Source organism: Gallinula chloropus (assembly GCF_964237585.1).
Source record: "Gallinula chloropus genome assembly, chromosome: 5".
NCBI lineage: Eukaryota > Metazoa > Chordata > Aves > Gruiformes > Rallidae > Gallinula > Gallinula chloropus.
In genome coordinates this window covers 68,374,472-68,401,497 of record NC_140090.1, presented here as the reverse complement: position 1 = coordinate 68,401,497, position 27,026 = coordinate 68,374,472, and the positions used below count along the sequence as shown (strand labels likewise).

At 40.7% G+C, this 27,026-nt stretch overlaps 1 protein-coding gene across 1 annotated transcript; it reads left to right on the top strand.

The window, feature by feature from the left end:
- Nucleotides 1-619: 619 nt before the first annotated feature.
- PCGF6 (polycomb group ring finger 6) lies at nt 620-25,946 on the top strand (the record flags this gene model as incomplete). Its single annotated transcript, XM_084264875.1, has 10 exons — nt 620-907; nt 2,050-2,149; nt 3,492-3,588; nt 4,168-4,223; nt 4,951-5,010; nt 5,603-5,711; nt 8,992-9,019; nt 12,629-12,727; nt 17,223-17,309; nt 24,308-25,946. The coding sequence occupies 10 exons, from the start codon at nt 620-622 to the stop codon at nt 24,395-24,397; spliced, it is 1,014 nt and encodes a 337-aa protein (XP_084121001.1). The 3' UTR covers nt 24,398-25,946.
- Between the last annotated feature and the right edge of the window lie 1,080 nt (nt 25,947-27,026).

The following is a 27,026-nucleotide window of genomic DNA, read 5'->3' as shown; positions in this document are numbered from 1 at the left end:
TGCCCTGGCACTAAGTAAGTGTAATTCTGAGTAGTGTCTGTGGGCGTGAATCACGGAGCTCAGCAGTGCTTGCGGTGTGCGCCTGCGAGAAACCTTGTTCAGAAACTGGTTGATTTCGTGTTAATAAACCGCCACTCTGTAGCCGCTTCGGAGTAGACCAAGGGCGGCCTTGGGTCTGAGTCCCCTTTCACAACCTTTGTCCCGAGTTAAGCGCGGCTGGGTCACTTAAGATTTCCAGGCACCTCTGATTTCTAATCTTAGGGGTTTTTTCTCGTTTGATAAATGCAGATTTCTTGCTGTTACAGCATGTGACTGACATGCTTTCGTGATTAGCATCCGCCAGCGTTTCGTTGACGAGTCTGCTCTCAGATGGAGGAACAGCTCGCAGGCGATAACAAAAGCAGGCTGAACGCCATTGTATTAGTGGGCGAGGCTCAGCGCATGCGCAGTGACGCATTCCCCGCGCCCGCTAAAATCACGATTCCCAGCATGCCCTGAGCTGCCGGTGCGCATGCGCACTAGCGCGGCGGTACGGGCGGACTACGCTTCCCGCCGCCCCCCGCGGGCGGCCGGCTGTCGGTCCCGCGTTTGCCCCGGTTCCCGCCCCCCACCCTGAACCATGGACACGGAGGTGGACGCTGGCTCTGTGGTCTCGGGGCTGTCGGGCAGGGACGGAGCCGGCGCGGGCCCGTCCGATGAGGACCAGGAGATGGAGGGGGCTCCCGGGTGCTCGGGGTCGCGCTCCCTCCCCTTCGAGTTCGAGCGGAGCCGCTCGGAGTCCAGCGGCGATGAGGACGACGACGAAGACGACGAGGAAGAAGAGATGGAGGAAGAAGAGCTCGAGGGGGACCCTGGGGCTCAGTTCGGCATGGACGACGGGGACCTCGACTCGGACGATGACCGGGAGGTAGGGGCGGGCGGAGCGCCCCGGCCTCTACCGGCGCAAGGGCTCCGCCGCGCGCCAGGCCCCGCTCCCGGCGTGCACAGCGCCGCAGGGTGGCGGGAGGGGGGTCGCGTGCGGCTCGCGGTAGGGGCGCGCGCTGCCGGCCGTCAGCGCGGCGGGGACGGGCCCGGGCGGGGCGGCACGCGGGGGCCGCAGGTGTGAGGAGAGAGGAGGGGGCGGGCGGGCGGCCTGGCCCGCTGCGTGCGGGGCGCGACGTCCCCCTGGTGGGACATGGCCCCTGCTGGGGTCCTCGCTTTCCAGGCAGCGGGCGCCCGCTTACACCTTGGCGGGGGGGGGGCTTCGGGGAGCTCCCAGGCACAGATCTGGACCCTTACCTAGGTAATGTAACAGGTCACGGGGTCTGTGTTACTGCCCAGGTTCGTTTTGTCTCGTTTAAACGAAGCCCTTGCAGGCTCTTGGCAGAGCTGAGAGGTGGCAAACAGCCGCACGTGGGGGAGATGTGTTGCTGAGGGAAAGAGAGTCCCTTGGTCTGCCTCTGAGACTGGAGGACACGGAACGTGAGAGACTCTAACGTGTTGCCTGCCTCAGATCGTTGCTATAGATGTATTTCTTTAAAAATAAACTTCTGACAGGAAAACTGCTGTGGAACTACTGATACGTGTTACAGGAAAATGTACCTCACGGCCCGAATTCAGAGCGGTGAAATTTCAGCCTTTGCTTCCCTTTGTATTTGCATAATCCCGGCCTGTGTGTAGGAACAAGAGAGGTGCTGGGGATGTATCTTGGCTGGGGGGCAGAGGCCCAGCATGGAAATCACGGTATCACTTTCTACCCCTGTCCACTTCAAGCTTGCTGGTTATTTGATACTCTGTTGAAGAGAACTTACCCAGAATAACTTTTCCCAAAAGGATTTATGATAGTTAGCTTTTCAATTGGGTTGTCACCCAGAGAAAGGTCAATTCAGAAGACTGTATAAAAGTTTTTATAAAAAGAGCTGTGTATGGGGACTGATCGACCCATTTCTGAAGCACAATGATCCAGACTTTTTTTCATGGTTTGAGGCTGTGCTATTTTGGAAGCTGCAGTCAGGAGATTTCATGGCTTAACCTGTGTATTCAAACTTTTCCAAACTGTCTTTATTGTAGCGTATGATAAACCTGGCAGAGCTGACCCCTTACATCCTGTGCTCCATCTGCAAAGGTTACTTTATCGATGCTACAACTATTACAGAGTGCCTGCACACCTGTAAGTATCAGTATTGCTATTCCAAGAGTTTAGTTACAAAATCAGACTAAAATCAACTGTTGTGGTGTTCTGTCTTCACAAAGACAACTCTGTCTGTCATGAATGCATGTTGTATTTATTGTGTTCTTTAAGGAACACGTATTTGGGAATTTTTTAAGCATCAGAAAATCATGAAATCAATAATGAAGTCAGCATGGTTTCCCATGTTAAAAAGGAAGATGATGTAGGGGGAAAAAAAAGCCAAAGTAAAACAAAACTAGAGCTCCTGCATTTATTTTTAAGTAGGCTCTAGGAGTTTGAGTGTGTAACTGAGGAAAAAGTTGAGTGGGTCCTGCTCATAATAGACCAAAGATTTTTCTAAACTGTTTTGGATACAAGCTTGTAAGTTCATGAAACGCAGGAAGTGGCTGTGTGGAAGCACCAGTTCAGATAGAGAAACTGTAATATGCACCTGTGAAACAGTCTAGAACCTGATGAATAGAAATGGATAATAAAGGTTGCAGTGCTTGTATCTCATTATTTTTCCCCTCAGTCCTTGTGTTGTGTCAGTTTTTCAACTGCTAACAGAACTTTTTTCTCTCAAAGCTAGTAAAATCCTTTCTGTGAAGCTGGCCCATGAGCTGTGCTCATGTTCCCATGTGAAGCAGAGAACCTCAGCTTCCTAGTCCTTCCAGCCACTAACACTGGAGAAAGGGGAAAACTCTTCTATTTACTCTCTTTTCTTTTCTTTTTTGGTGGGACACTGGTTACCTGTTTGATAACTGCTGGTGAGGACAGCATAATGCTGCAAGTGCAACCGTGATAATTTAGAAGTTTCCTCATAAATGCTGTGGGAAAGTCTTATGTGTTCAGGTTGATAGGGAACTGATTCAGTAGTTAGTAGGCTATTTATTTATTTGAGATTTCCACTCATTAGCTTTCCTTCCAAATTTTTAAACTACATGTAAAATACAATGAAAATGGCAGAATTGTAACTTCATACTTTGGTTGTTCTACTGAAACTCTGTGTGCTTTTCATCAAACCTTTAGCCTGCAGCAGTCAGTATTCTGTTTTTAGCTCTACTCTTGTTCTGGGTAACACAGTTACAGCACTGAACACCTATCTTTGCACCAGTTGGGTTAGGATTCTTGATGGGACTAATGCTGATTGAACATTCAGGAGTGTTGTATCCTGTACAGGTGGAGAGCTGCTGTTTACTTGACTTTGAAAGTTGAAAGATTTGCTTTGTTTTCCTCTCTGACAAATTTGACTTGAGAAGTCTGGGTGTGATTGCTCCTCTTGCTTAAACAGATGGTATTGTATATGGACATGTGGCTTTTATGGGGTTTCTTTTCTTTACAGTTTGTAAAAGCTGCATAGTGAGACACTTCTACTACAGCAACAGATGTCCAAAATGCAATATTGTTGTACATCAGACACAGCCCCTTTATAACATCAGGTAATGAGTTCGTGCCTCTTTTTATAGGTATAATTTTATTTTAAAGTTTTGCAGCTTTGTTTTCAATATTTGATTTGACACACTGGCACTGCTTTCCTATTTCAAATGAAGGAACAGTTAAAAGAAACACACTGTGTTCTTCTTTTATGTAAGCTTCACCTCAATAGTGAAGACTAAAGTACTCATTTTATTGTTTTATCTAGTTTATATCCCTTTCTAGGGTTTGTGACCCCCCCACTCTAGGCATCTTTATGCATTTTTTCAGTGTTACAGGTGATATGAGATCTTAACTGCTTTTATTTCCTTTTAGACAAAGCTTTTTTGGCAGGGTACACTTACCATGAAAACTTAGTTTCTCAAGCTGTTCATGAGTTCTTGAAGGGCAGTGTTTTTAGCTTTACATGGCTGCTTCTGTTGAAGATCTGCTTTTGGGACATGAATTTTGACAGATAGTTGCTGCTCTGTCACTCTTCTTTATATATGTCATATTTCAACAGTGTATTCGACATCTCTGTTAGGATTTAATGAAAACCATTCTGTATTGCACCAAAGATGCTTTTCTTTTTTTCTCTTTAATAGATTGGATCGACAGCTGCAAGACATAGTCTATAAGTTAGTTGTTAATTTGGAGGAAAGTAAGTCCCTTTATTTTATTACTATCAAGACAATGAAAAAACTGAACAGAAAACAGAGTAATTCAATGCCCTGTTTCTACTCCAAGCTCTTCAAAATAGTTTTGTAATGCTTGGTTATAAATTTTAATGAATTAGCTGTGCCAACTGACATCTTCCTGGCTACTAAATGCCACCATGGATAGCAGTATGTATCCTGTGTCATGAAAGATGGGTGTCACTGTATCCAGATAGAAATCCAGATAATATTTTGAAGCCATGCCTAGTATTGTTCTCTAAGTACAGAAAAAAATATCATTCTATCTAAGCTTCACTTGCCTCAGTTGAAAAAAGTTGCTGAGATTGATTCTCTAAAGTACTTTTCCTTTTTTCCTCACTGCCACATTTATTTGTCTGGTATTAGGTGTGTTCACTCTCACATGGCATTTATCTTGAACTTTAGGAGCCAGTGAATCTGCATGGTCCACCTGTGTGGGTTGAGTGATATACATATCTAGTGGAGATATATATATATGGTATAAAACCAGAGTCAGAACAGTAGTGTTTGCAGCTATTTTGGTATGATTTATGGCCAGTTTCTCTGATTTCTTCATGGTTTTTGCTAACAGACTTGGTGGTCTGGGTATCTTAAGTGTCCCAGCCTTGTATAGAATACTAGTGATGGTGAAGGCCTGAAAAGCTTACTGGATATTCTCAGCATTTGAAGTAACATTCCAATCTGTTTTTTCAGGAGAGAAAAAGCAAATGCATGACTTCTATAAAGAAAGAGGATTAGAAGTGCCCAAACCAGGTGAGCTGTAATTGCTTTAGAGGACACCATTAAGGAAATATTTACTATTCCAGCTTGCAGCTGGAAAAGATAGGTTGTATTGGAAATACAGGGTTCTTTGTTGCTTTATTACTATAACTTGTCACAGTTCTCAAATTACAAAAATAGATGCAATTGGCAGCACTTAAACCCAAATTGTAGTTGGATTTTTTTTAAATGGATTTTATTTTGCCTACAACTAGAACATATATAAAGTCTGTATTAATTTTATTTTCTGGCCCTAAATAAATAATAGATGTGACAAAGGAGTAAAAATAAGAGTTTCAAAGTCTGTTGACAGATGAGTGATTGTTCTAATAGTTTTTCTTTCACTATCAGATAAATAGCTCTTTGGAGAAGTGCCATGCTGAAAGCTAATAAAATGCTGGCTCAGATTCACAGCATGAAATGTATAAAGAGCTGGTTTGGTAATTAAATAACCCCCAACAAACCAGAATGAATTGCATGGGCTCTTTTTCCTTATGAGCTCATCTGTTTTGCTTGGTACGTGTTAGTGCCTGTGCTGCTTTTGTTTCAAGCTGTTGTTTGCATTTTGGCTATTTGAATATTTTAGCTGTCCCACAGCCAGTTCCAGTGAGCAGAGGAAGACCTCGAAAGGTTCTGGGCTCCATGTTCCGGATCCCACCAGAACTTGACATCTCCATACTTCTGGAGTTCATTGGGTGAGTTGTGGGCAAATGTAGTAGCAAGTGGCTGATGTGTGGGTGCTGCTTGTGTGTGTTGGACATTATTGGCTCTTGGCTGTCACTGAGTATGCATCTCCTCAAATAGCAGCTGGGGAGCTGGGTTTAACTTACAGTGCAATAGTGGCAACCAACTGTGCACAACTAAATGATGCAGATAATTGTTTAAGATGTTTTCCTATGAAAATAGCTTCCTAAAAAGCAAAGTTTTAAAATTTACATGTGTTTAACAAAGTGATGTAGTCTCAATAACCTGAATGATAAAATACCTGTCTCTTAGCTTCAATAATCCCTGTAGGTGGCAGTACCAGTAATGCTGTTAGGAACTGCTCGTGTAACTCTGGGGCAGAAACCACAGCCTGGGCAGCAAGATCAGTGTTCCTATAAATGTCACAGGTGAGGGTAGTAACGTAGTCCACAGTTAATTTTTTTCTGATAGTTCCTAGACTTTAATGAGTTATGCTGAAGCTTTTGCATTAGGACTGGCCTTTAACCCATGGACCTGAGGGCCCAAACACTTGCACTGTTTTCAGGAACACAGGAAGAAGGAATTGTATTGTTTTGGCCATGTTCAGTTTTATATGTGAGTGATGAGAAAGGGTTGAAAGCCGAAGCTACTCTCATAGCACCACACAGTGCAGAACCTTGCTTGTGGGGGAGAAGCACCTTGACTTTTCAGCTCTTACCCATCTACCCAGATTGTGCCTGCTGTTGGCCTGACTTCACCTGATCAAAATGTTCAGAGAACTCCAGTAGGTGATCAGAGCTAACTATTGCACAAGTGATGTGAAGTGAAGCCATTAGAAATGGGGAAACATAACATCTTGCTTCAGCTTCATTCTTTGTAGACATCATGACCTACCTAGTCTTTTCAGGTGTGATGTCCAGTGTTTCTCCTGTGCCTTACTTTATTCAGGGTGCAAACCAAATTAACTCCATGGGTAAATTTTTGGCTGTGAAGATGGTGGTGGTTGGTTTTTTGATTGTTTGTTGCCTTTTTTTTTTTTAAGTGTTGCCCAACACGTGACTCCTTTATTTCCTTAAAAGGATGAGGAGTGGGATTGCAGGAAGGAAAGACAAGGTCTTCAAGCTAAGCCCCTGGAGACTGTTCTGTAGAATGTCCTTGAGGACTCACATATCTGACTTAATTTCAGTGTTAATTTTCTGTATACTTCATTCACAGAAGTGCTGAAAGCTCACAAGTGCAGCAGAATGCAGTGGAAGTCATGGTGAAAGCTGTAGTATCAAATGTTAGTATAAAACCAGTGTGGGGTCCCAGTGACCTGGTGCATTTTTACCTTTTTGGGTAAAATGCAATTAAAAGGATACGTACAAACATAAGGTGAAATGCTTTGACTAAAATCTCAGTAGAGGAGAGTGAATCTGATGCTATTTACCCTATATTTGTGTTGGGTTAGGAATGTACAAGCAGTTATTGTCGTTCCTTGGCTGTGACTATCTCATTAAGTTAAGATTTAGATAAGACTTGAAGGATGCTTGTTCTGGGTCCTTGGATGGCTATCAGCCACTGCTGTGCTGGTCTGGCAGGTGGCAAGGAGAGCATGTGGAGTGAAGTGACATGGGAGTGAGCTTATATATCAACAGCCCTGTGTCCTTCTCAATGACGATTTCACTGTAAAATTACTTTTAAAACTGGAATTAGGTTTTAGTTCCAAGGCTGTCCCTTTCAGGTTGGAGCACTTGGTGACTGTTGGAAAGCTTCCTTAGATTTTCTTGGCTTCAGGATTAGATACAGGTTGATCTCCCTTCAGTGAAAGTTCTTTGGTTTAGATCTCCACTCTAAGTTTGCTGGTTACTCCCCCCTTCCTGTGATGCTCAGCAGGTGTAGTTTCGGGTTTTTTTCTAAGCAAGAGGAAGATGTCAGGCAACTTAGACCTCAAAACCAGTAAAAATGTATCTGTCTGTGAAGCAAGGTGACTTTTGAGTCTGTGATGTTGTATTTGTTTCCCTGGTAGTTAAAAGCTTCCACTCTAGTGTTGGCAGCAAAGCAGGTAACACTGTGCAAATATCGTCTACACCATGTGAAATTGTCCACTGTGGTTTAGTTACTGTATGTCAGGAAGTGCAGAATGCTTCTAACAAAGCAAACAAAACAAAAAAGATGCTTTAACAGCATTTTATTTTAATGACTTTTTAAACTTTTGATCTTCTCTTATACTTTATCTATTTAAAGGTTATTTTTTTTTTCCTCTTCAACCATCAAAATTAAAGAGCTTAAGTTGGCAATGAGAGATTAAGAAAGTGGTTTAGATTAAAAAAAGCCCTTGGAATAGTTTGGGCCAACCATCACATCTTTTTACTTTAGAAAGTCTGACAGTCTGTATTGTGTTTTTAGAATATATTATCTAATTGGCTGTGGCTGTGGAACTGTGTCAAAGAAAATGACAGGTGTAGTTGAAAAACTTTGTTTGTTTCTTAGTAACTTTAGATTTCACTTCAGAGGTGAATTTCATGTTAGTTTTACTTAACACTAACTGGTACTTGTTTAGAGCTGGAGATACACAATTATACTAACTCAAAGTGCCATGCTGTTATGTGGTGTGTACAACACTACAAATACACTTGTTTGCTGTATCAAATGGTCAGAAATGCAGTCAATTCAGTGATGGTGGGGTTTTTTCCTCTCCAGTGCAATGAAATACTGCATTTTTTCTCCCGTGCACGTACTTGCTAATGCAATGCAGGAATAGGGAAATGTCATAAATTGAGCTTAATTGAGAAATGTATATGTTGCAACACAAGATGGAGATGTGGAATATAAATGATCAGTAGCAGATCACATACTCAGACCTCTGGAAGGCCAGCAGCTGGCCCAGAAAACCTCTTTCTTCCCTGATTGGGCATGATCTGTGAGCAACTTCTTAGGTACTGTCTGTTAAAGTTCCAAGTGCCAAGGATGAAGTGGTATGGATGGTTAAGCAGCATTAGTATTACAATCTGTTCCTACAATGTTGTGCTTAAAGATGACTTTTGACTGTGTTGGTGTGTTTTTCCATTTCATGTAGACAAAACATAAATAGCTGAATTCCTGAGAAGAATGGAGTACTAAAAGGGTAGGACAAAAAGATATGTAAATTAAATCTAGTATTGTTTCATGTCTTAGAGCCTAATGGAAGGAAGAGCCTGATATGCCAGACTACTAAACCAATAAGCCACTATTATAATAAAAGACTTTAGGGTATTCATAACTGTTAACCTTAGCAATATTGATTGTGTTTACTTTTCTCTTGTTTTTCAGAGCTAACGAAGGCGCAGGGAATTTTAAGGTGCAGATGTGATTTGAATTCTTCTCTTATGATTTACTTTAGAAATATGTATAACCTGAATGTATTCGATTTAGCTTGTTTCATCTTACACTGAGTGCAGCCTGAACTTTCATCATCACAGTCATAACCAGCATCACAGAATAGGAAATTAAAGTTCTGATGGGACAATGAGAACGATATTGATGAAACTTCTCCTAGGTGATTCTGGCATCTTGCTCTCGCATCTCTGTCCAAAAGGTGCACTACTGTGGCTTCTTATACATCCTAAACAAAGATGTAGTCATTGTCTAAAATACTGTTGTGGTTTAACCCTAGTCAACAGCTAAGCACCACTCAACTGCTTGGTCACTCCCCACTCTCCCTCTCACCCCCCCCGCCCAGAGGATGAGGGAGACGATCAGAAGGGTAAAAGTGAGAGAACTCGTGTGTTGAGATGAAGACCGTTTAACAGGTAAAGCAAAAGTTGCAAAGCAAAACTAGGAATTCATTCCCCACTTCCCATGAGCAGGCAGGTGTTCAGCTATCTCCAGGAAAGCAGGGTTCCATCATGTGTAGCTGCTACTTGGGAAGACAGACAGTGTTGCTCTGAATGTCACCCCCTTCATCTGTCTTCCCCCAGCTTTTATTGTTGAGCTTGACATTATATGCTATGGAACATCCCTTTGATCAGTTGGTGTCAGCTGTCCCAGCTGTGTCCCATCCCAAATCCTTGTGCACCCCCGGCCACTCACTGCGGGCGTGAGAGCAGAAGAGGCCTTGGCTCTGTGTAAGCACTGCTCAGTAATAATGAAAACATCCCTATGTTACCAACACTGTTGTCACCACAAATCCAACACAGGGCACCATGCTGGCCACTGAGGAAAATTAATTCCAACCCAGCCAAAGCCAGCACGGCTTTTTGGGAAGATTTCCTTGACTGTAGTGAAGAGCTCACATAGTTGGTTAGAGGAAGAGTAGCCTGAGGTATGGCAATAGCATAGCAAATTGCTACGTGCTAAAGAGCACGCTAAAACAAAAAGAACCCCAAATTGTCTAGACAGCATGATACACCACCTTAGCCAGCAGAAAACTTAACACTTTTCTCTGTCCCTTCCCTAACAACATTTGTTGCCTGAATAGTGGCTGTTGTAAACAAGCAGCAGCATTCCCAATCCTTGCTAAAGAATCCGGCTTTCCTTCCAGTGCAGATGAGCTTACTGACACGCTCGATGATTTCGTAGGCTTCATGCACCTTGTTGGCTGCCTTCATGATTTCATATGCTATAGTTAGAGATGGTCAGAATATGTCATTCCATTAGTTTGGTTTAATATTGAGGAAACAAGACTACTCAAGGGCAAGAAGGAGATAATTTAAAATTACTCAGTATATGCTGCATTTCATCTTTCATTGTAGTGGAATTGTGGGAGTCAAGAGATGGAAAGGGTCAGAATGATAGTGAGAGGTGCATAACTGGTACAGTTAGGAAGATTTTACTGTTGCAGAATTTGGAAAGAAAAAAAAAAAGTAACTTAAATACCAGTTGTCCTCACTGTACTATTTTACTAGTTTCCTTCATGTTTTCAGTTGAGTTGATTCCTAATGATACTTTCAGGCACAAATCTGAACTGATACATTTGATTGCAGTTGTTATAGTATTTTTAATAGTAATTACATTTGTCATGGCAGAGCTTAGGCAATTTCAAACTTATAAAAACACATAAATAAGAATTTTCAGAGAGTTGAAATGTGAGTATAGTTTCCAAACCCAAAATGAATTTGTTAAAGAGTAACAATGTTCCTGAATATGTCTGCAGTGAGTTTTCTACACCTGCTACACCCCCACATGTACCCGGTGGTTTTTCTCCTTTTGCCTTTACATTTCACGCTGGTTTTTTCATCTTGTTGCCCTTGTATCACCTCCCATCCTTCCTGTCTCATACTTGCTCTCGTTTCTGCTTGGGTTTCTGTATCCTGTTCATTTTGGGTGACACAGTGAGTGTGGGGCAGTTCAACCATTGCATTAACTTGCATGTTGTAATACAAAAATTTATGTTAGAGACTTCTTTCTCCTGAAACACGCCATTCCAATGTGATAGTGCTGCCTTTTGAAAATGCTACTCAGCTCAAACATCGTTAAGGAGTGTGATTCAGGAAAGGGTCTTCTTGTGTGTAAGTGTTGTTTGGTTTTGGGCTTATTTTTTCTTTCAAGCCATAAATATTCCATCTTGCTTTAATGCTGGTGTTCTGGGGATGTTGAAGATGAAGGCTGCTCCCCATTACTCCTAGTATTTTTTTGGCTACATATCTTTGTGGGTTTTTATTCCACTTCATGACCAAAAGGCTTACTCATCAACCTTCCCAGTCCTCTTTCATATCCAATTCTCACAAAACATACCCCAATCTATTTTAGCATTGCTCTGTCATCAATTACTTGTTTATCCATCTTATTGTTCTGAAGTAAATTTTGAACATACATATGAAAAAAAATAGTTGAAAACCTTAAATGGGGATGGGGGTAAGGAAACAGGTTACAAGGTCCATGGCCATAAGCTGTGATTTATACACACAGCAAGCATAAGTTCAGAGTCCTCAAGCCTGCAGCAGCACAGCTCTCCAGATCAGGTCTGAGTGGCATTTCTTGCCCTTGTACATGAATGAGTCAAGCTAATGTTCTGGAAGCACAGTTATCATGGATACATATTTAAATTCATGATTGAATTCAAGGGTAGCCTATGACCCTCTTCCCCTTCTTTCAAACTGAAAGAATATGATGAACCTGGATAGTAAATCACAGCTGTTCAGAAATCAACATAAAAATCCAATTAATTGACTCAAAAGGTAATCCATTTATCACACTGAATGCAGTCATCTGTTCTTCCTTTGTGCCTCAGCTTAGCTGCTCCTATCACCAGTCTGCTGTTTGAAATTGCAGCTGCAGCAGAGAAACCCATTAAATTTTTTGAAGCTGGCATAACAAATGTCTTGTCATTGCAGTCCTGCTAGGAAAGTATTCAGAAATGATACAAAATTATTTCAGACCAGTCTTGCTCTTGTGTTCTGCATAGTAGTTTATTTTAATTCATTCTGGAATTTCATGGGCTATTGATTCCAGCCCAAGCCATAATACTTAAAGAATGCTAAAGGACTTAAACTCCTTGTGTTATAAAATGGCATGGTTTAGTTATCTGAATTGGGTTTGGTACACAAACCTGTTTTGGGAAAAATAAGGAGACTTTATGAAATGGCTCACGTGCTTCTGCTTGTAGGGGGAGAAGTTCTTAAGCTGCTGTGTAATACCGATTTCTTTATAGAATTCATAGCAAATGCTCTCTGGTACTTCAGTAGTGAAGTAGGAGTGAAGTCAGCAGTTCGTTATTTTCAAATGTTATTTTGAACAACAGGGAGTCTTGAAATGTATTTATAGTCTTTTTCCTATGGGGTAATCTGGAAATATATCAGAGAAGTGTCCAAAAATTTAAGCACTCTTCCTCTCTTACTGGGCTTTCACTTGGGTTTGGGGTTTGAGGAATTGTCACAGTTTTGAGTAGCTGGGTGCTGATAGAGATGGGGGGCTGCAGAGATGGCTGAAAATGCATGTTGTCTTAAAGTCTTCTGTTTATTCCTTGCAGCCTTTGGAAAAGAAGTTTGTGCGTGTTTCAGGGGAGGCAACAATTGGACACGTGGAGAAATTCCTCAGAAGAAAAATGGACCTGGACCCTGCTTGTCAGGTATGCCACTCGAAGTGGTGCTCACAGGTTCACTGTGATCAGGGTAGTGCCTGCACTTCAGACACTTCCTTGTTCATTGAAGTCTAGAAGTAATGTTAGGGATTTTTAATGCAGTAAGAATTAAAAGTTGAGTGTTTGAAATGTTGTGATCTGCAAGGAACAACTCTCCCAACTCATTCGCAATATGCTTCAATTTTTATTACAATACTTTATTATTTGTATAGATTTTCTAAAGTGCCATTTCATTTTCAGCAGATGAAATTCAAAATCAAAAGATACTGCTGTTTCTAAGGTAAAACTGAATATATAGACAAGAAAGCATGTGAGTGTGGGAGGATATGAAGGCAGAGACTGAGGTAGGAGCTGAGTAACAGTAAAATATAACTGAGTGTTGAAAAAGCAAACAAGGACTAAGAAAGAACGATGCTGTGGATGTAGGTGTTGAAGTGAAAGATGTGAATGTGAACCTTAGACTGGTTTGGGTTGGAAGAGACCTCAAAGATGACCCAGCCCCTGCCATGGGCAGGGACACCCTTCAATACCCCAGGTTGCCCAAAGCATCATCCAGCCTGGCCTTGAATGTTGTCAGCTGTTCCAGCTGTGTCCCTTCCAAATCCTTGTGCACCCCCAGCCTTCTCACTGGTGGGACAGGTGAAAGCAGAAGAGGCCTTGAAAGCATTACTCAGCAATAATGAAAATATCCCTGTGTTACCAAGGAGATTTTCAGTGCAAATCCAACACACAGCCTTGTACTAGTTATGATGAGGAAAATTAACTCTAACCCAGCCAGAGCTAGCACAAACATCTAGTAAGGTTATTAGGTGTAGTTGTCTTGTGAATGCTGTCAGTTTTGACTGAGTACCACCTGAGTTTGACAGGCTGTAAAAGTATTTGAGAGTTGTTCCCTGGTTCAGCTGATTTGGTGAAGTGATAAAAAGCATGTTACACATTCTGAACTACTGACTGTACTTTGACCTCTTGGACTTAATTTATTTGTGTGGAATATTAGCTAATATTTGCCTTTCTTCATTGGCCTGCAGAAGTGGGTTGGATCGAGGTTAATGAAAAGGTGAAGTAAGCCATCTGGCTTGTGTGACAGTATATTTAAAAGTCTGAGAAGCAGTTTTGAAGCTGCTGCCTTTTTTCTTTTTTCCTAATCTGAGGCCTCAAATTTTTTTCAGTCTTCTGTGTTTGAGCTTGCAAAAGAATATGATTTGGATTTCTTGGTCTATGTGAAAGGTTACAGCTTCACTTTTTGTCTCCCACTTGAGCTGCAAGACTGTACACTGCTCATTCTGGTGCTTCGTTTTGATCTCTGTGTTTCAAGCAACAACTAATTTTCTGCATGTGTTTATATATATTTCTAATTACAAAGTCTCTTTTGAATGTTCTTGCTGGAATTTATTGGGAGGAAGAAACATTTTGAGCAACTGGAGTTGCTAGTAATGACTAAGTAGGCAGCATTTAATTTGAGCTAAGTAGAGGCTATGGTGTTTGGAATCCATTAGATACTTGGCTTCAACGCTTGATTTGTATAGTTTGTGTTCTGAAGAGTGGAGGAAAAAAGCTTTCTTTAAATTGTTACTCCCTTTGAGGTCATCCTGCAGCAGTGTTACCCTTGCCATTTGCTCTGTGAATGACAGACTGCTGAAAGACTTGCAGCTCTGTTCTGGATGCATTAATGTAGCTTATGGAGTGGAAGTGTTCTGCAATCAGATGTGGGTTCCTGGAAGTGTGTGTCAACTGCAGCCTGAGGGAAGATTGGAGGGAAACGTGTGGTGATGCAGTTTCTTTATGCCAGTCTTAGACCCTGGAATAGAAGTATCTGGTACCTTTGAAAAGTAAAGGGCAGCTAGAGGAAATGGAAAGCTTTTCCAGCTCTTTGCATAACTAGCCCAAATACTCATGTCAGTCTCTAAAACTTTGTTTTCCTTGTGCTTCCCTAGATAGTATGGCTTGGCATAGAAATTACTGATTGAGGTCTACTGCCTTTTGAGATTAATTCCCCTTTAGGGTGGTTTCTATGTAGGGTGTCCCTAACATGAAAGTTTTCCATTTTTCTCTCTGTGTTACTTGGTGTCAATTTGTAGCTGTCTGTTATCATGGCTTTTAGAGAAATGGATCTAATAGCAAACATGCCACTAAATGAAAATAAATGGCATAATGGAAAGGCTACTTAATTTTAATAAGAATTTTAATAGAAGTGACTGAGTACTTAGCAGCTGCATCTTCATGCTTCCTTTCAGCAAAAGGTCAAACCATACTTACTGCTGACTCACAGGCTATCAGTACTAGCTGGCTTCAGTTTTACCAGCCAGCTGAAACTGTAGCAAATTCACAGCACTAGTGTTTCTGGCATCTCTCTTGTAATGGAATATATTCGTTCCTGTATGGCACAATGATTCCTCTGAGATACATTTTACAGCTGATTTTCACACTGAACTGGGATTTTTTTTTTTAATGGAATGTTTTATTCTCTTGTCCTTATAGAGTGAATCCTTGCATAACAATTAGCAGGCAGAAATTCAGGCTTTGCTGGAATGAGGAGATTCAGCATCTGGTATTCAGAGCACTCAAACGTTGTAAATGTGAAAAACTCTTCTTGGTTTATTAGAAGACACTGGATCTTGAATGACTAGCATTTGAAACTGGAGCAGCAGAATCATTTGGGATCTTTTCAAACAAGCATTCTGATTGTGTTTTGAAAGAGTGTTGACAGTAGACACTATGTCTGTTTGTATCCTGTATTGGGCAGGTAGATTAGACTTCCTATTTCTGTAAAATACATAAAATGTGTATATGTTTCAGTAGGAGCAGGATTGAGTCTTCAGTGCCTTATGGTATAAAAAAAATATAAATCTTACAAAGCAAGAATAATCAAACTTGTATACATCACTGGAAAGCAAAGCTGAAATGTCTGTCTTCCTGCAGGAATAACTGTAGAGGTGAGAATGGATAGGAAACAGCAGAAAGATTTTTTTTCTTGTTGAAAGCTTGTTGCAGTTATTTATTTGGGTTCTGCGATAAAAATATCACAGCAAATATTGGTGCTAAACATACACATGTGCACATATATATATATATGGATCAGTATCTAATCAGTATTTAAGGTCCAAATTATTTTTTAATTGCTAGTTTCCTCCTAGAAGCTAAAAGCAGGAGTAGTAGTGGGCAGTTTTACATCTTCTGCACGTTAAGATTCAGCCTAATGTGAATGGAGTATTCCCCATTGTTCTCTCACTATACAGATGGCAAAATAAATTAGCCCATTTTGAGCCTCTAAGGGGTAGAATTCTTGTGTTCCTCATTCTCAGAACAACAGTCTGCCAGTGCAAGGCATAAATCTTCCTAAATCTTTTCATGAAGAACAGGAGAGAGAGATAGTGGATCTGCATGCAGAACAGCATAAATCCAGGGGAACTGAACAGCTGAAGCACAAAGTGCATCCTATAGCAAAAAGTGGCCATATGAGAGAATACATAATGATATTGCAGTATGCTCCCTGAGTACTGCAGTGGCAGACGTTTTCCTTGTAGAAAGCTGTGGGGCAGCTCATTGTCAATGCTCTGAACTGTCATTTTGAGGTTTCTTCATTGTAATTCACAAAGAGCCCTCTCATTTCCATGTCTAGAAATCCTTCATAAGGAAAATGTAACTGAAGTGCAGTTGAGAGAGAAATAGTGCTGTGCTGCCTGCTCAAACTTGGAATGCTAGGGACTTGATTTGCATTATACACATTAAATTCATAGTAACTTTATAAAGAAGCTTATTTTTCATAATAGTCATAGCATAGAATTCAGAATACCACATGATGTTTTTCTTCCCCAAAATTAGTGGCTTTGTGGGCAGTTACTTAACAAAAGTGCCTCCTCCAGAATTGCAGGCGACATTGACATAGTTTAGCTGCAGTAGAGGAGGACACTGCTTGTATTGCTGAGTATGCCCTTGACTTGCATCACAGAAGTATTGATTGCATTTTGAAGGAGGGCTGTGTGAAGTAACTGCTGACAGTGAGCTCCTCTATTAGAACACTCCTTCCAAGCATTCACATTAAGCAGACTTATTCATGTGTTCTCACTCAAGATAAGAATGAGGGTGGCAGTGGCTCATTTTCTCAGTGTCACAAACACCTTGCCTTCTTTTGCAGCTGAGGAATGACTGGATGTTTGTGTGATTGTTTTAATACATGATCTAAATTCCAATTAAATTCATCTCAGGTATTACTAACCAGCTTTTTTCAGAGGACACACCAAACTGGGAGTGAAACAATAAACTATAATCTCTCTTCCAGAAGTGAGCCCCAGTTCAGGGACATTGGGTAGGAGGTATTTGGGCAGTGCAGTAGTGCTGTGCATGCAAAATACATCTGGACAACAAAGGTAAAGTGTCTTAACGTGTTAGAATTGAACTCTCCTAATGAAATGTAAAGGTCTTAGGTACTGTTTTGCTAGTCCAAACATAGGTTGAACTTGACCATACTTGTGTTCTTTCATAGGTAGACATAATATGTGGTGATCACCTGCTAGAGCACTACCAGACACTGAGGGAAATTCGTCAAGCCATAGGAGAGAATGCAGTACAGGTACGTGTGGCAGCTGGATATTCATTCTAGTTTTTCTGTTTTAAAATAGAAAAGTTCTTTCTTAAGCTACCAGGCAGCACCAGCTTGTCTGAAGAAATCACTTAAAAAACCTTCAACTTAGGCAAAGTGTTTTTTATAGTGTAAAGTTAAGTAGTATACCATGTGCTCATAGGTTTTGATGTTCTGGATATGAGTTTTTTGTGCTTGTGGGGTTTCTTGGGGTTTTTATTCCTGTTCTGACACAACTTGATATCATATCAGTGATAAACTCTACCAGCCTTTCTTTCAATTCCTTTTTTTCCTCCCTAGTGATTGCATCTGCAAGAAATAAAAGGATTGAAGCATCCCTAGTCTTGTGACTGGGTATGGGGAGTTGACTTGCTCATAAAGAGCATACCCCAGAGATGGTTTGTAACAAATGCAATTAATATGTTTGCATATTATACGAGTCCTGGTCACAGCATGACTGTATAGCCAGCTTTCTTGTTAACTTACTGTCTTTAAGTGCTGCTGGCTCTGCAAATAACAAAGATTCCAAGGAAATGTAAAAAAAATGCTTTTCAAGCATCTTTCTAATGGGAAGAGTCAAAACATTTTAGAAGTGCAACAACAATGAAGTAGTCTGCCCAGTGCTTGGACACAGATGTAAAATCAAGTTGTCTGGTAAACTGTATGTTAATCTAAACTTGGAAGTCTGAATAGTTAATGCTTGAACTTATACAGTGGGAAGAAATAGGATCTAGATAGGTATTTTATTTGAAAAGCAATCTAAGCGGATGGCAGAAAGACTAAGCTAGTAGCAAAACCAGTCTTCCTCACTGGTTTGTGCACACACAGGCATGATCTTTTTCCATGTAAATTTCCTACTGAGCCCTTTCTTGCAGGAGGGCATTTGTGTGGGGCAAGAAGGGGAAAGCTGATTTCCAGGTAACTTGGACATTGCATCCCATGTACGTGACTTGAGTAACTAGGAGGGATCCCACAGTCAGGGCAGACATCATGTGGCTTGTGCTGTGTTGGCAGACATTAAAAATCTTTGAGGTCTGTGGCATGGACCTCATGTTCTACAGTCAAAGGGAATAAATACCATTCTTAATGTCTTAGCTGTTTGTATAATACTATGAAAAAAATGAAAATATAACTGGACCCATATTGGGGAGTCCATGATAGAGACCATGAGGAGGTGGCACTAGTAACAGACTTGTTTCTAACATTAACAAGTTCTAAGTTGTCCTGCTTTAGCCAGCAGCAGTTAGTGTGGGGTCTTGAGTGAGTGGCTGAATGATGCTTGGTTGCTGGCTGGAGCTGAACCGAGGCATAAGTAAATACAGAGAGACATAGTGCTGGAAATGCCCTCTGCTGAAAGCTTCAGTACGTGCAGGGGCATGTTTTACTTCTGAGTCCATGCATAGAGTCAAGTGTATATCCTTTTGGACTTCATCTTAACACAAAAGCTTTTCATGTATGAAAAATACTCATGGGGAAGCACTGTGAAGAAACTCCATTGGTTTCATTTCTTGTCAGAAATGGATCTGCCTAGTTGAAGTTTAGTGTCTTTCAATTCTTGTCAGAATTGGGTCTGCCTGATTGATGTTTAGTAGCAAAGTGCCAGTCAGCAGCTCCACCAAGAGAATGGTTGTCTGGGGATACATTCTCCAGTGATGTTTCAAGTCTCATAATTACAAAATCAGTGTGCTAGCAATGAATTCTCACAAGCCTGCTCTGTTGGGCAAACAGAAAAAGATCTCTGCTTTTTGTGAAGTCTTGTTCTTTCCTAGGCACTTTTGCCAGAGAATTTGAAAAATTATGTTCATCCTTCATTTTTCTGCATTTCATTACAAAACCTTTGGTTGCCACATTGTTGCAGTAGGAATGTTGCAAATAAACCATAGTTACTTCTTTTTCTTACTAAAATAATTGTGCCATTTTACATATTTTACAGCCTCACATAATGTTTTGCAGAAATCAATAGGATACATTTCTAGGATTTAAAAACCTTAGAAAATGTTTAGGTATGGGGAAAAAAAAAGTCAAGCCTAAAAACAGTAAAGGTTGTTTCTTTTTTCACCAACACCTGAAATGCAACAAAGGGCATGATTGTCCTGGCTCAGTGAGACTTTGACTACCTCAAGGGAACGTTTATTGGATTTTACGTTAATCTCCAAGAGGATCTTGTGCCATCATAACCTTCCAGCCTTTCCAAACCAGTGTTGGATCTTGGAACACCCCTAGCAGCTCTCACTAGGATGTTGAAATGCTCTTCAAAACTGCTGTTCTCATTTACCAGTTTCTGAGATTCACTGCAGACTTTTCTTGCTGAGAAAATAGCTTCAGTCACTAGTTCTGCAATACAAAGTCACTTAAAGGAATAAGTGTTGGGGTGGTTTTTATTTAGATGGGTACAGTCATTGTTAGACGAGAAAAATAACTGTTCTGAATCACGTTTTTCACTTACAAGTTCATCCATGTCAGCAGTTACTCTTTTTGCTGAGAAAAATTATTTTTAAAATGCAGATAAGTTTCTCTTTGCCAAAGGCATTAATTTTAAAATATATTTTTTGGCAGCACTTACCTTGGAAGTTTCAGCATAACATATGTTGTGTGTGATTTACTTTTCTGGGCCGTGATCACCGTAACTTTTTTAGAGACTTCTTTCTTTCTGAATTGTTCTTAAATGCTCAAGATCATTTTGTGAAGGTTTAATGTGAAGGATGGATTAATTTTTTTTTCCTACTAAGTAACTCTGCTTAGTGATGCCTTATAGCCTCAGTAAGTTAAAGTCTCCTATAGGTGCAAGCTAGCATGGTTTTAGCTGTTCTGAATAACTGTGCCTTCCTGACAAGTGTGAGAAGATCAAGTGATATCTGATGGTAAAATAAGTATTTGTGATACTGGCCCCATAGTAACCTGTTTGGGTGGTTGTAATTGGAGTAAATAGGCAACTAATTGTAGTGGTTGAATATAAGCAATGTATTAATTTGAGTAGTTGATAGAAAGTTTAAAAAAGCCTTAAGAATAAATCTCACTTAATCTTGTACATCTCAAGATATTTTGATATTTCTGAAACTGGGTGCTTGATTATATTTCTAATTAGCTGAAAACAAGATTTCTAGCTCTGTTTAGGGCAAAACCATAAAAATTGCTGCACAGAATTTATAAAAATTAAGAAAATTTACTACTTATATAAAACAGTGTGAAACTTGTGAAACTTATTTCAAGGAGACATCAAAGACGCTGATTGACATTTTTAAAGGCTCCATTTCTTTACCAAACATTGAGATTTGCCTATTGTTAAGAGTTTGATCAAGTAGCTGAGGAAAGAAGTGTGTTAAGTATATTTCAAACTATTTCTTCCCTGTGTTACCTTCCTTCCCTCTGCAGCACAAATGCAACATAAGGCAAGCGGCTCGCTATTTTCTCCTGTCTGAAACTGGCCCTCTGAGCTCTGCATCACTGATAGCTATAATAAGCTCACACATGGGAAAAGCTAAAAAGAGAACCTTCCTTTCTGTCCCTGGCCTTGGTGCAGAGGTCTGGCAGATTATAATGCTCTCTTTGTAGTGCTCACCTTTTTTAACCCAACCCCATTGTATTGTTTGGTCTCCCCTGAGCTGGGCAGTGAGAGCTGCCATCAGCGTTCGTTACTGTGACCACCTTTTTTAACCCAACCCCATTGTATTGTTTGGTCTCCCCTGAGCTGGGCAGTGAGAGCTGCCATCAGCGTTCGTTACTGTGACCCTGTAGCACACATCTCCTATGGAAACCTTGTATTCTTTGCTGTAGGGATACTGAATTTGGCAAGTGGGGCACTTTTGGTTGCTGCTGCTCTGACAGCATGAAAGGGTCTATACATGATGATGTTTCTGTCTGTCAGTTCCACTCTGACAGTGTTTATAGTTGGATGTGACAGGTAGGATGTTTTTTTTTAGTCAGGTTCACAGCTGTGTGGCAAAACCAGTGCTGAGGCTTGCTGTAAAGTTCATCCGCCTTTCCTTTTGGGCATGGCTGAGCTAGCCTGACTTGAGATTTGTAATGAGCAGTGAGAGCCCGTTCTCTGCTTGGATTTCCTTGTAACAACAGAATGTAGAGAGAGCAGCTGAACATATATAGCAATGTCTTACACTTAAAAAGTGAGTAATTAGACTAACCAGTGCCAATACTGGGTTAACTCTCAGCCTCTCAGCTTCTCTTTTTACGTAAGGAATTGCAGTGGTTTTGGCCTCTGGTTTAACAGGATATTTCCTGTGTAGATGGGTAATTTATTTCAATGTGTGCCAAATGTACCGTTTAAAAACTCATTCAACAAAGAATGCATTGTAGCATTTTCTTCTTGCATAAATATTTTAAGAAACTCTGCCTCAGAGGAAAGGCTGGGTTTGACCGCAGTTCACCAAGAGAAGGAAGCTTCAATACCTCCTGTTTTCTGTCTTCAAGTAGCTAATGGGCACAGGAGCAAGAATACCTCTGTGAAGTACAGCAGGGTGCCAAGGAGCTCATAAGTAACTTCACAGTGCCTCTTCTCCCTAACAAGAAGTGAAGACAATCAGGATCCTACCTTCCTATTGCAACATAGTCCTCCTGCTTTATGTTAGGCACCAAGCGTGTGAGTTAAAGCTCCTGTCTCCTCCTGCATCCTTTTAGGAGTTAGCTATAGATTTCTGTTTACTAACAGGATGAGAAGCTAGTTAGTGAGCTGGCACTAATAGCACAGAAGTAAAAGAAGGGTTTTTTTCATTCCTGTGCATTGAAGTTGAGGTTGATGGGCATCTACCCCACACTAGGCCCTCGTTTGTCCTTTAAACAAAAGCAATGCTGTGTGAGACTCAGGGAGCAGATTTGTCATCAGCCTGAACCTGCTTGTATTGTGTCACCTGTAGCTGTAATTAGGGAATCTGTATTTGCTGTAGCCTGAGCGTAGTCTTTTCTATAGGTGTGTTAATGTGCTGTCCTTTTCCAACATGACTTTTCTGGTTGGTTTTGACAGCTCTTACAGAAGAATACTTTCATCCACTTTTCTCAGTGCCTGCATGTTAATTCCTTTTTTCTGGCTCTTCAGTCTTGATCTTATGATTGACGTCACTGTACCCAGTGATGCAAAGCATTTGGATTTGATTTCTCTTAGCTGTGACTTGTGGATGCCAAAGGTTTGTAGATTCAAGAGCAGCAGACCATGTTCAGAGAAGAAGTCATCAGAAGACACTTGATACAAAGCTGCTTTGACTTCAGGCTCAGGAACTTCGAGAAAGGCTTTTGAATTTGGGAAAGTCTACAGGGAGGCACCATACTTCCCTTTCCCTTTTCATCTGTTTTTATCTAGGCTTTCACTCTGGGGCTTAGGTAGCCCTTTGATCTGCCCTAGCATGGCCATTCTTAGGACCTCGTGGTTTGGGGTTTTTTTTAATTAGCTGCTCTTTTGGTCTTTTCTTTTCCTGATTTAGAATATTCTTCTCTTTAAGTAAATGACAAAATCTGTAGCCAGAGGCAGAGTTTCAGGTCTTACTAAATGAGCATGTTGGCTAAATTGATCACAATATTGCTGTTGCAACTCTCTTTTCCTTTGTTATTCAATTTTTTTTCACCATAATTTTCTATTTTTTTCCCTTGAAAATAGCACACTGCCTTTTTTTTTTCAGAACAATAGCTTTATTTCCAGTGGCACCCTTTAGCTGCCAGACAAAGTTAAAGAAACTAGTGGGAGAAGAATGAGTAAAATGATACACAGCAGCAATTAGGGCAGCTTTCTACTGAAAGAGCTTTGTGGCACCACAGGCAAAACAAAGGTTGTGTTTTCTAATAAGAGGTCATCTTCCAGACTGAACATAGAGGTGTTGATAGGTGCTGTCTGAAGAGGATTCCTCCAGGGGAAGGAAAAAAAGAGCATGTCATGGAGATGTTGCAAAGCAAATTATGTTCTCTAGAGTTGGCTTGTGTTTAATTTATTAATTGTAAATTTCCTTCATTGCAAAACGGCTCAGAGGTTTTTTGAGTAATTGAGGCTACACAAACCTGTCAAAAGCAGTTTCAGAAAGATAAATTATTGTGTTAAAAATATTTTTCCAAAACACCATAATCAGAATAATCTTTCTACTCTGTTAGTGTTACATAACAGAACCTGTAAATTGGTGACAGTCTTGTTACTGTCTTTTTGTAATTAACTTTTTTAAAGACACAATTATTTATTTTTTTACCCCTCAGAACTGTAAGTTCTCTGAACATACCTTATGTCCTGTATGTTAACACACAGAACCATCAGAAGCAAAGCACAGAGAAGTACTGATGTGTCAGTTGTGATTGGTGTGTGTCTCTTCAAAAGACAACTTTTATTAAAGCCTGTCCATAGAGATGGGTAAAGTGCAACAAGTCAGATCGCAGCAGATCAGTGGTGGAAGCAGGAGTGCTGGATCTTTTGCCAGCTGTGAGTTAAGTAACATAAGTAACACTAGTGGGTCAGGAAGTGTCCTCTTTCACAGCTGCAAGCTTTTGTCATTATGTGGAGCAGTCTCAGAAGAGGAGAAACATGACTTGATAAACTAATAGTTGTTTACTTGGGGGTTTTAATCGCTTGTATTCATTACTTAAATGTGTAGTAGTAGTCTGAGCTCTTCCAGCACAGCCTTTGGCAGCGCTTTCCAGAACTATTGAAGTGATTTATTTTTCTTCTGCCTCACAGCATTGTGGACAGTAGCATGAGTTATAAACAGGAGCCAGCTCTATCAAAGAGGAGATAATTCCCTTCTAACTTTAAAATAAAAGCACAGTACTAAGTGATGGTTTTTTTAAAACACCTTTCTCTGTGTCTGAGGGGAGAGGGGAGTACAATCGTTTGCCTTGATATTTCAAGTACTCACCATATGGAAGGGACAGGGTATAAAATGGTGAGTGAGACTGAAGCTGAGGTTCTGCCACACAGTGACTGTAATACCAGGTGGTGACAGAAACCCCTCATGGAGAAGGTGAAATGGTATGATGATGGTGAAGATTCTTTCTTTTCTCTCTAGGATGGTTTACTTGTACTGCACTATGGCCTGGTAGTATCTCCACTGACTGACTTACCGATTGCCAGGATATCAGAAGGCAAAAGAACCTGAAGCCCTCGAGCTGCTTCACTGCTGTTTTTCACCAAAGAAGGCTGTGGGATTTCCTGTGACAGGAAGCAAGTAAAAGGCACCACCACCAACTGCTGTATGCTTGTAACTCAACGCCTGACTTTACCACTGTAAAGTACACAGCTTCTGTATGTACAGCCATAGATGTTGCTATGCTTTGTGTTACAAATTACTGTCTTCAAACTTCACTCAGCTCAGGGAATCTAAATGCTCAGAGGAGCTGCATTTTTTACTTTCTAACCCCACAAGATCGCACAGGGTGAACAGCCTTTTTTTCCCCTTGAAGCAATGAGATATTGCTTACTCTTAAGTGTCTAGCTAGAACAGTGCTCTCAGGGATGATCTTCAGTGGGCAGTACAGTTTATTCTGGGGAGGAGACGGTCATTTGCCTAAAAAAAAATGTAATGGGATCATCTGTCTTGGGATGTGATTTGGGGAAAGGAAGGGAACTTCAGAAACTCAGACCAAAACAGGTAGAAAATGACACGTCATAAGCATTGGGTTTTGAGAAGTAGCATTAAATTTAGTTGTTTTTCTTGAAGAAAGACAATTTTGTTTGCACTGGTCATATATTTGCTGGCAGTTTGGCTTATACCAAATGGTGGATCATGCATCTCTGGTCATACTGGAGGTGATCTGGCTCTAAGATGGTTAAACTATGCAGGAAAAAGCGAAACAAGTAGCACCTCTTTCTGCCTGCTTGCTGTATGTACAGTAATCACTGCAGCCTGATTCTGCTGTCATGTAAAATCTGTCTGCTGGCTTGACTAGCAGGAGCATAAAGCCTTTCACTTTAGCACATACTGTTCTAACAGCAGTGGACATGGTAGGTTTTTTCCACTCCTTCTAATATGTATTAGTGCATTCTAGTGGAGACCAGGGTTGAGTAATGTAATACTCACCTGTTACTACCAGATTCACAGACAACAGTAGTAACTTTAATTTTAACACATTAAGTTACTAGGTTTTGTGACCACTGTAATACTTCAAACTCTGTCCTGCTTGAGAATTCCGTGGTTTCTTGGCAGCATCAAGGGCTAGAGCTGTGTGTGTTAGGGTCTTGCTGCATCCTAGATCATCAGTGTGGGGACTCATGAAAGCTTCTCTTACACACCAAGCTCTCTCCCTTCCCTATGGTCAGTGTAGGGAAAGGGAGGAGATTCCTTTGTAAGGTGTTTCAGGGCACTTAGGCTAACTCAAATGCTTGTTGGCTGTCAACTGAAGAGGACTGGCATCCTTTGTCTAAAGAAAGCTTTCATGATTCCTTCCTTAGCTCTTCACAATAAATGTTTGGTTTTGTCTGTGAACATGACACTATGAGAGAGAGAAGTCTTGTTTAAAGTCATTCTTGTCATGCTTCTAAAAATGTAACAGACATTTCTAGCTACAAATTCTATTTTACCTTTAAAGTTTGTATAAAAGTAGAGTTTAAACTGCAGCAGAAAATGAGATTATTTTGTAAACACTTTGTGAGTTGTGTTGATAAGAGATTATATATTGTAACAGTAAAATAAACTTTATTTTAGCCAATTTAAAATTGGACACTCGTATTTCCATGGCATGCTCCCTATGTTAGCCTCAAAATTATAGCAGTTAATATTGAAACTGCTGGATGTGCTCGGGGGTTATTAGAGTGGCAGTTTTAATTAGGGGGTTGAATGGTGGAGGGTAGTTTAATACCAGAATCTAAACTGCCAGTGGAGCCAACTGCAGTATCACTAGCTGGAGTGATGTGGAATTTCTTGTGCTCTCATTAAAATGAGGATTTCAGTGAGAAATAGCTAGCAAAGACATTAAGGTAAGTTTTTCAGCTGAGACACAGGAGAAATGTTTTTCTTCTCAGTACATGCATCAGTTTGTCAGAGCCACCTCTAGATTATTTTCATTCATGCTTATGGCTGTTGTTACCAAGTCCCTTGTGAGACAGATCATCTTCTGCCACTACAATCATTCTGAATCGATATGAGGCGTTTGACTTGTCTATTCCATACTGCTGCTTCCTTTTATTATCTCTCATGGGTTTGTTTCCTCCATATAGTTCTGTGCTTAAAAATAAGTCAGCAGTATAGTCACATTTTACACTGCAAATTCTGCCCTAATCGAGGCTTGGATTTCATGTCTTTGGAAGGGCTTATTTGCCAAGTTTAATAGCTATATAGAAATTGATAGTTAATTCAAATATATGTCATTCTGGGGTGCTGCTGACTTGCATAGCCTCAAGATGACCATGCTGCCACTGGTTCTGATGTCAGTGTTTGCTTTGTTTATTGAAAGAATTTAAAAAAAAAAAAAGGAGGGGGGGTGCTGGGGTGTGCTTTTGGATATCTTCAGAGAGATTTTCTGTAGGGTCAGTCACATGCCAGCTAAAATGCAGAAGGTCAGATCTTCCTACTTGATTTCAGTGACTTAAAGAGGATTGAAGATGTGTTGCCCATGATATTTTGGTATGAATGCTTAATGATATCTTTTTCTTTCTCCCAGTTTTCCACTTCTCCCTTTATTTATTTCTCACCTGCCTTCAGAAAGCATATTCTTAGCCTAGATTTCCTGGCTGAACCATGTGCCTCCTTTCAGGCTACAGCATACCCTCCAGGCAGTGATGTTGTAGCT